At 47.6% G+C, this 17,436-nt stretch overlaps 1 protein-coding gene across 1 annotated transcript in view; it reads left to right on the top strand.

The window, feature by feature from the left end:
• Nucleotides 1–17,436, top strand: part of LOC147705973 (protein-glutamine gamma-glutamyltransferase E-like) — a 307,618-nt gene that overhangs the window by 11,000 nt on the left and 279,182 nt on the right. Inside the window, exon 2 of the mRNA XM_086932430.1 lies at nucleotides 17,185–17,361. Within this exon, the coding sequence (XP_086788556.1) occupies nucleotides 17,185–17,361 (177 nt within the window). The remainder of the gene's footprint in view (nucleotides 1–17,184; nucleotides 17,362–17,436) is intronic.

Here is a 17,436-nt window from a genome sequence, read left to right as displayed (position 1 = left end):
CGGTCACTGTAATCAAGAAATATGACCACATTTGACCAGCACTAAGAGAACTAAAATGGCTCCCAGTTGAACAGCGAGCCAATTTCAGAATGGCATGCCTCACGCACAAAGCCTTCCACACTGGAAAACCAGACTATCTAGCCGCCAAACTTAAGAGGGCCGGGCAGACGAGAAACCTCAGGAGCTCAAACTCCCTCTTTATCATCCCCTTCAGAACACACAAACACAAAACAGCTGTGAGATCATTTGCCGGAACCGCACCCAAAATTTGGAACTCCATCCCAGCAGACATCAGAACTATCCCTTCCTTCCAAAAAATCAAAAGACACCTTAAAACCCTCCTGCTGAACCGCGGCCTCCCAAATGGATAGCCACGCTATCCCTGACGCCGGTGTTCTCCGACTATACACTGCTCACATCTTCCTCAGCCCGCCTAAAGACTAACTGTGCACACTATTAAGCTTCCCCACGATCCTTGGTCTACCTCAATTCAGCATTCAACAAGGCTACCTCAGGACTCTACCACTACCTCTAGAAGATGCAGCACTCTTGGACTGCCGAACTTCTTTGGTCTACCAAAATTCAGCATTCAACAAGGCTACCTCTGGACTCCACCACTATCTCTAGAAGCCTCAGCACTCCTGGACTACCAAACTTTTTTGCTGAGGACTGTTCTAATATTTTTAACTATCTTGAAACAATGTTGTAAAGTGCTTCGATACCCACGGGTCTGGTCAGCCATATATAAAACTCCATAAATAAATAAATAAAATGTTGAAGTAGCAAGTTTAAACTGGCAAGATCAAAAATAGGCCAAAAAGACAAAGATCCTGTATGCGGTACGTAATGGTCTGTGATATGGTAGTAGTCCACACCAATCACTGTAAGTGAAGTGCAAACACAAGTCCTATCCTTACCGACGTCAACCAATGTTAGAAATGGAATTTCTGGTTGGCTAAGGTTTGCACGAAAGTCAGGCAGAAACCACCACTCCTGTCAGGATAAGGGAGTTACACTCCTAAAATAGCCCCTGCTTACTCCTTTGGTAGATTGGCACGAGCAGTCAAGCTTATCTTAGAGGCAGTGTGTAAAGCATTTGCACATAAACAACAGTAATACAGTGTAGGCACTACAAACGGACACCACATCTGTTTAGAAAAATAGCCAATATTTTACATGTTTAAACAAGACCAAATACGATACAAATCCACAGTACAGTACTTTAAAAATAGATTTGTTGCACAATGTCTTTAAATTGCCAAGATACGTTGAAATCACAGCTCCTTGATATTGATAGCTCCGTCCGGGGCTATCACGGCGTTGTGAACAAACAAACCCAAACTGTTCTGGTTGACCCCGGCGTCGCGAGTCAGCTGCGGTGTCGGGGAGACCCGCAAACAGTACCTTTCAATGATGTAGGTCGTCGATTACCTCTTGTTGCCACACCCATTGTAGGTCAATCTCCTCTCTGATGGAATCAGGAGCGCTGGCATCCGCAGGCGTCGGGTGCTGCGCTGCTAAGTTCAGCGGTACGGCATGCAGTGCCCTCAGAATGTGATGCGAGCAGCAGCTCGGTGGTGGCTTCAGGTGGCGTCGTCGGTGAGACTAGGGTCACGGTGTGAGATGAAGACGGTGCTCGTCAAGGTGCTGGTAGGTCACGGTGCAGCAGTGGCTTCGCTTTCGCTGAAGCGCTGTCATCGGCTGACAACTGGAGTCGATGGTACTGGCGTCGGTAGGCAAGGGCTGCGGAGCGGGATGAGGGTGGTGTCGTGTAACTTTAAAAGCGGTGCCCTCGAACCACGCTGCAAGCAGCAACGTTGAATATGGCGTGGAGCGTCGTCTGGGATACCAGGGAATTGTTGTGAAGCAAGGCGGTGCGGAGTGCGTTGCCCACAGGTCACGGTGCGAGCAGCGGCTTGGTAGCGGCATCACCAGGCGTCGTTGGTGAGACTAGGGTTGCGTTGCGGCGGTGCCCTCTGCGGTGCCTTCAGGACATGGCGTTGGCAGCGGCGTCATAGACGGCATCAGGCTTGAAGTCTTTGCTGTTCCTGATACTTCTAGAACAAGAGGCAAGCTCTGTCTCAAGCCCTTGGAGATACTCAGCACAAGTAGAGAACTTTTAGTCCAGTCCTTTCACTGCCCAAGGCAGAAGCAGCAGCTGCAGGCCACTATAACAAAGCAACAACACAGCAAAGGGGCAGTACTCCTCCTGGCTGCTCTTCCAGCTCTTCTTCTTGGCAGGTCCTTGATTCCTCTTAAGTTTTTCTATCCCTGAGACTTCCAACAGGAGGCAAGCTCTACTTCAAGCCCTTGGAGAAAATTCTAACCACTTTATGATGAAAGCACAGTCCAGTCCTTTCCCTGCTCAAGGCAGAAGCAACCACTGCAGGCCAACCCCTCAACACGCAGCATAGGGACATTACTCCTCCTCCAGCTTTCCCGGTTCTTCTTCCTGGCAGGCTCCTTAGTTCAGAAGTAATCTAACTTTCTGGGGTCGGGTCCCAATATTTATACATCCTTTGTCCTCTGAAGGCAGAGGGGCCTGTACCTAGTTCAAACCAGTTTGGGGTGCATTCTGCCAGTGTGCACCTTCTTCCTTTGTCAGTGTAGGTCAGGGTCATCAGAATCACCCCAGGAGGCGGAGCCAGCATTGTGGAGGGAAGGCACAGCCCTATTCAGGTCCCAGGTGCAACTCCTCCCACCCATCTACATGTAGATGTGTCTATTCAGCTCTGTGCTGACTCACCCTGTCTCCTGGAATCCCCCAGCCCCTGTCACTCAAACTCCAGACAAGGAATACACAACCTAGCAGAGGTAGGATTGGATGGTTAGACAAGAAAATACCTACTTTCTAAAAGTGGTATTCTCAAAAACAGAATGTTAAAACCAACTTCACTAAAAGATGTATTTTATCATCCTGAGTTCAGGCATTCTAAAGTCGAATTTCTCCCATGTTCCCTGAGTCAGTTAGGATTATAGGATGTAATAATCAAACTGCCCATTGTGGCCTACGGGGAACAGGTAGCCTTGCAATAGTAAAAAACGAAGTAGGCTGTAATTCACTATCAGGACATGCCACACACACCAGGGCATGTCCTACCTTTTACATACAATGCACTCTGCCCATGGGGGTACCTTGGGCCTACCTTAGGGGCGACTCACATGTAGAAATGGGAAGGTTTAAGGACTTGCAAGTGTGTGCACTTGCCAAGTCGACATGGCAGCCCCATGCCTCGCACAGGCTCTGCAATTGCAGGCCAGAGTTACACTTTACAGGCTGTTTGCGTGGGTGGCACTATTCAGTGCTGCAGCCCACCAACAGCATTTGGTCTATAGGCCCTGGCACTCGTAGTGTACTTTCCTAGGGACTGACAAATGAATAAAATAGGCCAATCATGGTAATACCAATCCATAACCCACTTTAGACAGAGAGCATATGCACTTTAGCACTGATTAGCAGTGGTAAAGTGCCCAGAGTCCTAAAACCACCACACACAGGTCATGAAAAAATAGGAGGAAAAAGCAAAAAGTTTGGGGATGACCCTGCAAAAAGGGCCATTTCCAACAGGTCCTCACAATAGGTAAGAGAAAGGGCGCTCCAAGCGTCTCCAGCATGTTACCACCCCCGCACGTGCTTGACAATAGACAATTATTTAACTCGAGCTGTGGATATGGTTTCAAACGAGATCCAGCTGGTAGAATGTCGCCTTTCCCTTACAACAGGAGAGTTCACTCCTCCACATACTGATCAAAGTTGTAGTGATCCATTACCATCTTAGAGCACTTTAGGGGTAACAAGCCCTCCAGAGGTACTAAGGACCTTGGCTTGCTCTGTGACGAAGGTCCATAGTGTAGGTTCAGGTCCAGCCTGCGTGGGGGTTGTGCCTGGAGGAGAGCTTGTGTCTGGCTCAACAAGCACAGACGGCGGCAACCAGTTTTGCGTTTTCGAAGGGGAGAGTGGCCCAAGAACCAAGCGGAGGAGGAAAATTACCAAATCCACTAAGCAGAGAAATCCTGCTAAAACCAGCAAAATTCCTTCGCATAATAAGGCTGTAAATGGTGGTCCATCTGGGGAACTGGTTGAGGCTAATGAGAATACCTGGTGTGATTTGAACAAATGCCTAGGGAATCTCCTGGATGCCCCATTCTTGATCGATTTGCAAAAATGTAATTCAACCTGGCGATGTCGCCAGATCTCAATACTTCTATTTCCACTTGTACCTAGTACTTAGCCTCTGACTTTACCTCTACTATCCCTGATCAAAGCAAGGGTGCTTTTCATCCATTTGAAATCTTACCAATATCCCAAACTGTCATTCAACAGACAGTCCGTGCCCTAAACCTGGCCATTCTTCCTGTGGTAGACCTTCCCCCAGCATCTGCGCCATATGTTGTTGTATTGACAACCTAAGCCTACAGAAACCAATATGGAAACTACCAGAGGCCTAATGAATAAATCCATCCATTGGCTAAATAACAACCTTACAGGTAACTGGAACACATCAAAAGACATGTTGATGCCTAGGCAAGTGAGAGACAATGGGGGCAGGGGCCTTGAAAAAAATGGAGATGTTATTGTGGTAAATTTCTGTTCACCCCAGGTAGTTCAGGAAATACTGTATAAAGCAATTATGGGTATGGTCAAAACTAGCTCCATCAAGATAGTCCCTCTTGGCTTCTTTTATCAGCATTTGGTGAGTCACTCATGTACTCCTGGTAGTTTTGTCCCCAGTGACTCTGTGCTGCCTGGACCTCCCCCCCCCCCCACCTTCAGAGTCACTCCACCTGTCCAATAGATTTGCCCATTTGGTTGATTTGGAAGAAATTTATTGACAGTTTAGGGAGGTGTCTGTCTGTTCTGACCTCCAGGAGGCAGACAGGTCATTTGTCAATCTAGTACTTGTTATCCAAATACCCCCCTCATCCCAATATAAACCTTCGATCTTGGTGGTGACAAGTTTTGAGGAGGAGGGCAGGGTTTACAATACTCTACCGCATGACCACTTGTGTGTAGGTCCACGTACTGGGAATTGTATGGAGGTTCTTTCTTATTTAACCTCTGTTCCTCAACTGCCCCCAGGTTCCTTATAGAACCCTCTCCCTTTAGAGGCAAGTGTGAGCTTAGGCAACAAAGAAGGCCAAATAGACAATGTATGCCTGAAAATTATAAACTGGAATATAGTGAGTGTAGCATCAAAGATTGCATTGGAGGAATGGCGATCCTTCATTATGACCTATGATATAGTTTTCATGCAAGAAACCTGGGAGTGCAAGGATATTGTATTTGATGGGTTCACATGTTTAAGCTTGCCTGCCATTCCATCTATAGCGGGTAAAGCTAAAGGAGGTTTGTCGGCCTGGTTTAAAGTGGAAATTGCTGGCCTGATTGTTCAGTTACTTCAGGAACAGGGGGAGGCGCAGGCTTTTTGTCTTTCTTGGAATGATACTTTTAAGTTGTATTTGGTACATTTCTATAATAATAATTTTTCATCCAAAGGTGATTTCCAAGACCTTTGTGTGCTGATTGACATGCTTGTGGAAAGAGAGGCTTTAGCGGATTGCCCCTTTAAGTTGTTGGTGGCAGGGGATTATAACACAAAATTGGGGCTTCCTACGCCCCTTTTCCCCGACCACCTTCGATCCAATCTCCCATGAGCTGGACCATAAAGTGATGGATGTTACGGGACGGGTTCTGTTTACTCGTTTGCTAGAACGGGGTATGATCAATAAGGCGCCCACATCGACTGACCAACATTTTGCCACCTTTATAGGACGAAGTGCAAGAAGCACCATCGACTATATATTTGTCACCTAGAGCATGTTTTCCCTTATTAAGTACTGTGATGTTCTTATCCAGCCATATAGCGATCACAATCCTATCTCTGCAAAGATAGCATTATCACATAGGGGACAGAAGCCTGAGCCTCTATCTATCCAGGCATGTGCCAGCACTGACACATATGGTTAGATTGGCTGCCCTACCAGGGATTGGTTTCCTCTGAGTGTTGCTGTGCTTTGTAATGGCCCAGAACATCTAGGGAGCAACCTAGTCCATGCCTTCTAAAGAGTGAATGTGGGGGAGGGAAAATGTTCCCAAAGAACGTGAGCTATCTTCACTTTCGCTCTGTGAATCCTCAAGTTCATGTCTTTCTGAAGTCTTGCAGCGCGGTGTCATTCTGCACCAATGCTGCAATCTGTGCAAGAAATGTTCTTGCTTGTCATCAGGATTTCCTTTCTTGTTCTCCTGCTGAAGCTACAAGTAATACTCATACAAATGTTGGGAAAAGCTTGAATTTTAGACAGGGCAGATCAGGGACATCTTAAGGATTTTTCAGTCCCTGTGCGAAACGCATTTTGTGGGACCCTGTTCCAAAAAGATTTGAATTTATGATCCACTTTCAGCTCCTTCATGCCTGCTCAGCCAAGTCACTGACTGTACACAGGCATATTCTACAAATTCTAAATGGGTTTTCATCTAATATATCGGGATAGTGACGTGCGTTTTCAATATTGTAATACAGCGGCTGATAATATTTTTGTAAATAATCTCGGTAACCCTCTTCTGTTTCGAATATGTGAGGTCTTGTTCGATCTAAAAAAACCTTTATGGACGTTACATGGTGTGGATGATCAAAGCCACACAGGGCCAAGGACTGTGTGATTAGTCCTTGTGGTAAAAGTTTCGTGGTAAGACACACATGTGCAGGAAAAGTTGACAAATGCCAGTGTGGTAAAGTTTCCAGTTGAAGAATTAAGTTCCATCTGTGAGGTAAAGAGCCAGATTTGAAGCAAATGTCTGTGTGGTAAAGTAAGTCACTGGGTTAAGATGATCCTGTGCCGCAAATGTGTGTTAAACAGACGAGTAAAGTGTATGAAAAATGTCTCATGTGATGCATGGTACGTTCCTTTTGATAAATGTTCGAGTGGATAAAAGGTCCCCCTTCTACTGCAGGGACTCACTTGGTAAAAGTGTGTTTTGAGTGTTATGAAATGTTACTAACTGTCCATAAGACAGACTGGCGACGAAGCACAACATGTGTCTCGAGGCACTGCAACTCACTGTATCCGTGCGAAAGCATTACATCTTACATTTTAGCAGTGCCAGTTGAGGATGTGTATGGAGCCATTGAAGGAAGGGGTGGAGCTATAGAGGTAGTGGCTGGAGTCTGGTAAAATGGGTGTGCCCTCCAGAAAAAAATGAGCACCTGGACTTCATATTTTACAAGTTAAGCACTGGATACTTTGCAATTTCTTGGAGCATCAAATGGTGTGATTTTGGGGTACATTTGCAGGCATGCCACTCTCAGGTAGATCAATCTGTTTTGAACTTTAAACATTTGCAAATAACGTTCTGTCTGTGAAAGGATTAACTTTATATTTTTTCGGAGTGTCTTTTTTCCTGTTCCCAGACTAATGAGCAGCAGCCCTTCTTTCTTTAAATCCCTCACAGTTATGTTTTGCCCTCGACATTACCCAAAACTCCAGCCCAAACTGTTAAGATTACTGAGACTGGTGGTAACACTAGCTGAGGATAAAGTAATCCTGCCTACTTTAGCAGCATCAGATTCTAATTAACTACTTAAATGATATTTCAATAAGTGCAGTTACTTGTTCTGGCTTTTACTATCTTTTGTACATGAGGGCATACTTTGTGTAACATTTTCATGCAGGAAACCCTCCAAGCATAATTCTTTAATATAGTGAGTGTGGAACAAATTTACATAATTTTGCCCACCTCTAATACAAACCTCTTATCGGCACAGTAAACATGGTAAAAAAAAGTAACTTCTAAGTAATGCACTTCAATTTATTTTTCTGGCATTGTACATATGTATGTGCAGGGGGAGCTCTTCTTTCCTTATGCCACTAACTCAGACCAGAAGGAGCTTTCTGTCAGCTGGCCTCCTCCCCGCCGGAAAACCATGCTGGTTTGGACTTCTATTATGAAGTTTGGCAGCTAGTGCGAAGAGTCCCCAACAAAAACATGCAGGTTCAAGACATACCGGCTTAGTCTCAATCAATTTGTGGCTATTATACCTCGTTATTTATTTATTGACTTACCACTGTTGCATACTGGACCATATATTTTTTTTTTTTTACATTTTTGAAAACCTTTATTGTGCATCATATCAGAACAAGTACGGGCCTACAACCTTCCGGCCGGCCACGGAAACAATGAAGCACCAATGCAGCGTTACGGCGACATAGTATTACTCCTCAATGTAAGTAGACATTAAAATTGCACTTCAGTTACCGTAGTACCATGTCCCAGAACCAGTGAAGGTTAATTTTAAAAGGTTTTTTTTTGCAAGTATTGAAGCAAATCGTACTGTCCCAGGTTTATAAAAGAGAAGCAAAGAAGGATCCATGCGGGAGGAGCATAACCACAATTGCAAGCATTTGCACAGGATATCAACATCAACCAGCGAGTTCCCCCCGGGCAGTAAGGCAGCTAACCTCGGAGTCAATTAGAAGACCCGCCCGCGTGCGCCACCCAGTCACCGCCGCTACCTAACCCCTAGTAAACTAGACATGGACCCAGACCAAAAGTGAAAATAAAAAATAGGAATAAAAGAAGGCACCATAGAAATAATGACTAAGTTCTAACTACTAACCCCCCACCCTACACGCATGCGGAGGCTACGGCCTGCCCCCCCCCCAGCAGTGTGTCTGTCGCCCAATAAACCCGAAATATAGAGAGAAAGAAAAAGGGAGAAGGAAAGAGAAAGAAAAACGTACCATGTGATATAGAGAGGGAGAGAAGGACGCCCTAATCTTCGACTCTCAAAAACAAGAAAAAAGAGAGGAGGAGGATCAATTCCAGGCAACCCGGACCCCGCCAGTCTCTAATGCATCTGCCACCCCAAGTTCAGGATAAACACCAATCATTAAGACAGTACAGGTGCGAAGCATTACTCAACAGCGATCAAACAGTCTGGACGCAGGAAACCCTCCCAAACCCCGGTACACCAGCCCAGCAGCCAACAACAGGAAAAGCAGCCTAGCCCTGGCCCGAGCGTGGATACACCCCTAGACGCGCCACCCAAGAGAGTCCCGCCCACCACATAACAAAGGAGTAAAATGGCGAGAGGGAGGAGGACAACAACAAGAAAGCACAAAATGGCCACGATGAGTTATCAGGGAGTCCGTCGAGTGCAGCAGAATGTACCATAATACCACCAAAAGTACACGATGTTGTAAGCAGGATAGGCAAAAGGCACAGCGCAGGAGGAAAAGGCAGCTGCAGCGTCCCAGACAGTTCTCGAGGTACACACGATAGAGAATCCGGCCACAATGTTGCACACTGCGCTGGGAGGGGAAACAAAGTGTCCCGTGTAGAGTCTTCAGGCTGATGGTCTTGGGCGGCAGTGAAATAGACAGCGAGCTCAGCTGTACAACAGGCAAGGGAAAGCGCTGGCGCCCCACACGGTGCAGGCGGTGACAGGCGGCAACTTTGCGACACCGGATCAATAGTGCCCCGTCCCAACATAGACGCCATATGGTCCAGCCTGTCCCCCAATTCCCGGTAGCAATTGCGGACTTCTGAGCGGAGATCATGCAGGGCCAACAGGACGGCGCCAAGGGAAGGTTCAGACTGTTGCCCCTGGGTCTTGTGTCCCCGGGGGATCTCTCGAGTCCCGGACTCTCCTGTTGATAGGGCGGCACTAGTATCTGGCGTGGACGGGCGCATCTCCCCGCAAAACATGGTGGCGCACTCCGCCATTATGACCAAATGACACGACAATCACCGGTGGAAGGAGAGCACCGGCGCACTCCCCTATGGCTGCTGGCGGAGTGTCATGCATCGTGCCCAAGAGATATTCCGCGCGGTGTAAGCGCCCCTCGGCAATCACGGGCGGCAAGGCACGGGGTCAATCAGCAATGTGTGACCCAAAATGGCCGGACAGTCCTCTCCCCGTACCTGCCGCCTCAAACAAAGGCTTCGCTTCGATGGGGATCAACAGCTCCGTGAGCACTGCCCTCTCTCCGTCCGCCTCGCGTCGTCTCAGGTGGCTGGGCTCGGGAAGCGCCTCACAGGAGTCACGCCGGTTCCGCAGCAGCCAGTGCCGGCGGAGCACTCCGGCCGGCAGCAGGTCCCCGAGGCACGGCAGGAGGAGCCCTCGCATGTGGGGTCCAGGGTCAGGAGCCAGGAGGCGAATATCTCCGGCTGCCGGGCGGGTCGAGGGTCCGGAACAGCACCGCCGAGATCAGCGCCGTTTCGCCCACAGTCCACCATCAAGTGCGCCAGGATTAGAAGCAGGATATCAGCACGGCAGAAACGGACTGGCGGAGCCGGGAGCCTACAGGTCCGCTCCGGTCGCCATCTTGGCTCCTCCCCATACTGGACCATATTGAATAACATTTGGATCTTTATGTGGACCACTCACTCAACATACAAATCGGATCGTGGCTAGATTTCGGCTCCTGCTCAGAACAATCTACCCACAAGGCGACAACCGATCTACCTATTTTTCAGTCGCCTTAGTCGGATTAATGCCCTGAAGAAGTCCTATGTTATAGGGCGAAACACGTTGGCTGTTGCTTGTTTCGAAAGAAAAAATTAAGAAGAAAACATTTCTCATTCTTCATTGAGCTATGATTACCTATATGGACATGCTCGTTATGTAGTGGTGCAGCTCTGATTGAGGGGGATATTCACAAGGACTCAACTCCAATTTATAACCCCACCTTAACGCAACAAATGTGGAGATAGAATTGACACCCCATTCACAAGCTGGTGCAAACTGCAGACATCGCCTGTATTCTCGCGATAACTGCCCCAAAATGAATCTCCACAGTGGACACGATCAACTAACCCTAATGAGATGCAGAGTAGGCGTTTCCGTGCGAAAAACACACGAAAAAATGACAACACCACTTCCACAACAAACTGCCAGATCTGCGAAGCCAAACATGCGATAAGCTGTGGTAGCAGCAGGGAATTAACACCTACCTACTGCTGGTGTTAAGCAGGATGACTCCCTGCAGCATGAAAGGGAGCCCAGCCAAGAGTCACACCTGAAGACCCACAGATCCCATGGTGAGAATGATAATGCAACGCGGATACCTATTAGGGCCACAATACCCCCCGCAACCACCCCAGGCTCCCCCCCCCCCCCCACAGCCCTCCCCCCGGACATACAAATACCATGCATGCCACAAGAGCCACAACAAAGGCATGATGATGCACAGTGCCAAATAAACACATGTGTGGCCATAAGAACGACAAACAGTCACACAGCAGTGAAGTAACAACCAAAAACTTTATTGAAACACAACACAAAACAGCAATGCAGAAGACTCCTGTCTGGTCCGCCAGGGCCAATCTCGACGACACAGCCTGGAAGAGAAAGCACAAAATCAGGACGAGTGTCACACGCACATTAAAGGAGCGAGACACAAAGAAACAGAGAAGGAAAGTGAGCCAGAGAGAGAAAGAGAAGGAAGTAAAGGAAGGGAGAGAGAGAAGAGAGAGAGGGAAGGGAGATAGATAGTGAGAGAGAGAGAGGAGGAAGGGAGAGAGCGAGAGAGAGAGAGAAGGAAGGGAAGAGAGAGAGAGAGAGAGGGAAGAGAGCGCTAGAAAGAGAGAGTGAAGGGAGATAGAGAGGGAAGGGAGAGAGAGGGAAGGGAGGGAGAGAGAAAGGGAGGGAAGGGAGAGAGAGAGAGAGAGATAGAGGGGGAAGGGGGAGAGAGAGAAACCACCCCCCTGCACACACAGGCCCCACTGCTCACCTGCTGCCACCGGTGTGTCCATCCGTAGGAAAACCGCGTGCCCGTGCAAGCTCCAGGCCCCTGTCCGTCACCATGGCATGGTCCCCATCATGCGGGTCCGCCCCGTGCCCCAGCAAGTCCAACACATGATGCTGAGTCCTGAGTCATCAATGACGAAGACCACATCAGTGCACACGTCATCATCGCAGACTGCACACCTACTCAGCTAGTCCAGTGCCACTAACTCTGTGCAACCCCAGTCAGCGCCAAGTGGTGGTAGGCCTGTGTCGGCCGCAAGGCCTCTGGTGCCACTAACCCTGTGCAACCCCAGTCAGTGCCACATGGTGATAGGCCCATGTCTGCCGCAAGGCCTCGGGTGCTACTAACCCTGTGCGCAGCACATCATGGGCCGTTTATGATTAAGCACCGTGGAGCATCAGTCATCTAGTCACCACCGGCAGGGGAATGTGACGTTGTCGCCCCCTTATATTAGCAGGGTCACATGGCCTGTGATGCCTGTGCCGGATGGGTGTGGTGTGTGTATTTAGACCTGCCCTCAAGGAGTGGCTGTGACATGCTGACAATTAGGTTAAATACAAAGGTGGTTCTGTTGGGTTAGACAAACCACTTTGAAAATGCTAATAAATGCAAATTAAATGTTTAGAAACTCTCTGAAACACATATGCAATGAGAAAATGAATACTCAAGCAATCTAATGATAAACTTCATAGAGCCCTCCTCCCAGAAGCAGAGCGAGAGGACGCAGCGACTCCTAAGAGTTTTACCGCATATCCAACCTAACCTTCAACGGATCTGACCATGTGGCACCTGATCAGGCAGAGACCCTTCCTCCTGATTACCATAATGTCCACCCCCTCACATCCATCTTGAAAAAGACCCGACGCAACCACCAACTGGGGCGCATAAGGGTCGAAACGTCGACGCTCACCTAAATGAATTAAATGAATACTAGGTTTCCTTGGATGTGAAATAGATTCTGGCCAACTTAACCCTTGTATATAATTGTATATATGTATTATTCGATTTCATTGTACATTGCTTCATGCACCAAGCACTTGTCACCAATTGTCACATAATTTTCAAATGTGTTTGATGGTCTTTCTTAGGAATCCAATGTCATCATTGAATGAATTAATCCAGATGTAACATGATTGATTTCGAATATAAATTTGTTTCAAATCACCCCTTGGCTATATGAAGTTTATAATTAGATTGCTTGAGTATTCATTTTCTCATTGCATATGTGTTTCAGAGAGTTTCTAAACGTTTAATTTGCATTTATTAGCATTTTCAAAGTGATTTGTCTAACCCAACAGAACCACCTTTGTATTTAACCACATTCACCCAGGTTCTGAGGGACACAGGGTTACCCCTTTTTCTTTAAACCATGCTGACAATTAGACCAGTGACCTGCACACCACCAGCGAGTATGCCTGCGACAGGTAACTATGTGGGCCCCCCTCAGGGCGTCAGTGGAGTGGTCTGGTTGGCGTACGCTGGACCAGCGCAGGGCTTGCAACAATGACTCAGGGCTTTGGCGTGGTTCAGTCCATATCCGGACAAGAAAGTGACTAATGTGTGTATCCCAGTTGTAGTGTCCACGGCACCTGGGACACAATAGGCAATGTAGCACACGGTGACAGGCATCACACTAGATGAGCATCACTGACGTAATGGAAATCACTGTCCCCACTTCCATCCACACATTCATGCAGGAATGATGAAAGACATGGCACAGCAGTGCGTTACTGGATGTGTATTGCACATCCAGTGGAGTGTTGCAGCTGGAGCGGTACAGGGCCATGCCAAGCACACTACACAATATGGGCCCGTGGAGTGCCATCCGGAGTCCATCCTGGGATGACAGGTGCTGCGGAAGAGGAAGGGAACAGTCCGCAGTCTGGTCGCCATGTCATTGGTCATCAAACAGTATATGGCAGTCCATGTCGTTGTCCAAGGTGAGTGCAGCGGAGTGTATCGGGGGTCAGTGGGAGGTCATGAGGCCATGTGCGATACCAAGCAGAAATAGGCCAGGTGGCGGAGAGGAATGCTAATGCCTCCTTCTGACAACAATCCCATCCACATCCTCGTATGTGCGCTCTACCTCACCTGTGGGTGTTGCATTACTGGCTGCGGCACTGTGTGCCACTGACACTTCAGGGGCCGGAGTTGGATTGTGGGCTGCACTGTGTGGCAGTGGCACATAAGGTGCTGGTGTGGATACGCCTGCCGCACTATGGGGCACTGACACATCAGGCGGTGGAGATGTGGATGGTATGGGGCCGCAGCATTCATCAGCGCCACGCCTTGTGGCAGCAATGCCATGATGAGGATCAGCAGGGCATGGTAGATTCCAGCTACATTTCTCTGATGTGCAGTGGTGGCTGCCATCCTTTCCACCTCCATCTGCACCATGTCCCCCATGAGCCTCTGCATGTGTGCCAGCTCACGGCTGGAATCCATGGAGCCAGTCTGAGTGGACAGGTGTTCTTCCCTCCGCGTCCTGACTCAAGCAATGTCTGTCAGGGCTCCTTGGAGAGCATGGGGCGGGCTGTGGGTATACGTTAGGGACTTGAGCTGGTTCCTGATGGGACCTAGACACCCATGGATGGCGTCCATTTTGGTAATCAAGAGGCCGAACCCCACCCGCACCTGATCAGCCATCTCCCTCTGGCCCTCCAGAACACCGTGTTGGAAGGCCATTGTTTGTTCCTGGGGGTCTTGGGAGAATGCCGGTGCTGTGGGTACCTCCTGCTGGGTGATTTGGGTAGTGGCCGCCATAAGTGTGGCAGGGTATGCTCAGACGTGAGTCCCTTGCTCACTTTGCCACTGGATTCAAGCAAACCGGGCTGAAGACGGCTGGAATGCCAGAAACCGGTCCTCGGAAGCTTGTTTCCGGTCCAGGGAAGACATGGCTTGGCAGTTCGGGCTGGACTGTTCCCATGAGGCACAGGGTCAGACTGATTTGCATATAGCCATGTCTGAACTGGGGTGGCAGAGTGGGCTAAAGAACGGTGATCGATTAAACCCAGATCTTTTGACTGGGTGTGAGTGTTTGATTGATTCAGATGCTCCGTCCATCACCACCCCCTTTTGTACCGCTTTTGGCCACCATAAGTGTGGCAGGGTATGCTCAGACGTGAGTCCCTTGCTCACTTTGCCACTGGATTCAAGCAAGCCTGGCTAAAGACGGATGGAATGCCAGAAACCGGTCCTCGGAAGCTTGTTTCCGGTCCAGGGAAGACATGGCTTGGCAGTTCGGGCTGGACTGTTCCCATGAGGCACAGGGTCAGACTGATTTGCATATAGCCATGTCTGAACTGGGATGGCAGAGTGGGCTAAAGAATGGTGATGGATTAAACCCAGATCTTTTGGCAGGGTGTGAGTGTTTGATTGATTCAGATGCTCCGTCCATCACCACCCCCTTTTGTACCGCTTTTGGCCGCCATAAGTGTGGCAGGGTATGCTCAGACGTGAGTCCCTTGCTAACGTTGCCACTGGATTCAAGCAAGCCGTGCTGAAGACGGCTGGAATGCCAGAAACCGGTCCTCGGAAGCTTGTTTGCGGTCCAGGGAAGACATGGCTTGGCAGTTCGGGCTGGACTGTTCCCATGAGGCACAGGGTCAGACTGATTTCCATATAGCCATGCCTGAACTGGGGTGGCAGAGTGGGCTAAAAAACGGTGATGGATTAAACCCAGATATTTTGACTGGGTGTGAGTGTTTGATTGATTTAGATGCTCCGTCCATCACCACCCCTTTTGTACCGCCATGTGTGTATTGCAGGCCTGGCGCTGCTTATCGCTGATTTCCTTATTGTGCTTTGGCCCATTGCATGTTTTTTCACGTTGGGGTTTGGGTTTTTATCGCAGTCAAGAAGGTTGTATCGCGGACAATGGCCTCGGTTTTGGCAGACTATTGCATGCTACCGTCTTGTTGTGAATTCCACGTTGACACAGGTTATTTTCCCACGTTAGGCTGCGATGTGTAAAAGTGTGTTAGCATTTTTTGGTGATGTTTAGCACACATTCTTGTGATACTACTCCTTAGTTTGTTTAATGTTCCCTTCGGATGGGGGTGCTCTTGGACAGGGAGCACCTTTGGAGGTCTACACAAAAGAAATTTCAAAACTTTGATTCCATTGGTGATTTTTGGTGTTTGGTGCCGCAAGTGTTTGTATTTGGTCCACTGTCCATTTTTTTTTATATCTTTCGTATCTGAACTGTGTTATGTTAAATAGGGAGAGGACCTCACTCACTCTGTCACCCAAGGCTAAGTCAACCAGACTGCATTTATTGGTAATGGACTAGGTCTTGCATTGATTGAATCTGTAAGAGTAGTAAGCTTACCTTTTATAACATATACCAAAAAACAGATTCTACAGGTAATAGACACAACTCACAACAGGTGCCACCACTCTGTCTCTGAACAAAGCATTTAGAGGTGATAGGTTGTGTTAAAAATGAAAATTAACTTCAGTCATCATCACAATCAACTAAAGTTGATGTTCCGACTGTTCATTTGTGGTTGTAACACATTCTAATTAATTGTATTATTTGTATTAGTTGGTATTTAAAGTGAAACTGACTCTATATGCATTATGGTAAGCATCACAAGGTGGCCTTTACAATATAGGTCTCAGATTTCTTAACGAAGAATATATCTTACCCTAGATGTGCATGCTTTTATCATTTTTGTTCGGATCAATATAGTCCCAATTTCAATCTAGATCGATGATTCTTGGTGAGCGTTGCAAGCATATTTCAGTGTAATACAAATGTGAAATCCAAGCCACCATAATGTTAAAACTTTCCAATTGCTCTCTCGCCATTTTAATTGGTAGTTCTAGTCTGTGTTGCCCTTTTGCACATCATATGACTAGAAATGCAGCATTAATGAAAACGTTATCCTGATCTACAAATTAATCTATTAGAGTTGGGCAACCCCATCAGGTCATGCATTCTGCAAACAGGACACTTGGCATCTCAGAGTCATATAATCAGTACATGTCATGTGTTTGTAATCAGCAGTAAAACGACATACAACTGTGCTTCAGGGGAAGGCATCACTGCTTACTGGCTTGTGATGGTCCTATGAATCACGATGAAGAGACTTACATTGTATTTCTGAATCCTTTTTGAACCCCCTCCTCCTAAACCATAACTTTGCTCCAAATATTGTTATTTCCCTACATCAATAAATTGTAATAATGGGTCCTTTTGCTCAGTGACACACTCTATGGTGTTTAGAAGATTTCACTTAAATGTATTCATTAGGGAAATCGAAGCAATTGATGTTGTCAGTTATGGTTAAATTATTTTATTTATCCAGGTATTACATTGATTACCTTAGTTTGGGCTCACTTTATGCATGCACTGACATTGTTTATTTTTACAGCCCTGCAGCAGGCAGGGCGTTGTTATGTGTGCACTGATTGTGCGTCTCTCCGCAGCCCTACTTGTGGCAGACGTGGTTGACCTGCAGATCCCTGCAAACAGAACCGCACACAATACGAGCGAATACTGCAACAAAGAATTAATATTAAGAAGAGGCCAGCCTTTTAAAATCATTGTAAAATTCAACAGAGCTCTTGAGAGTGGAGAGAGCATCGAACTCAGTGCAGAGACCGGTGAGTATTCTAACAATCTTTATAAGCGTGGAAATAATGTCAGTTATTTAATCGTAATGTTTGAGACTGGTGGGA

Source organism: Lissotriton vulgaris, chromosome 7 (assembly GCF_964263255.1).
Source record: "Lissotriton vulgaris chromosome 7, aLisVul1.2, whole genome shotgun sequence".
Lineage (NCBI taxonomy): Eukaryota > Metazoa > Chordata > Amphibia > Caudata > Salamandridae > Lissotriton > Lissotriton vulgaris.
The sequence above is the reverse complement of the archived record's forward strand: the minus strand, read 5'-3'. Positions and strand labels throughout refer to the sequence as shown.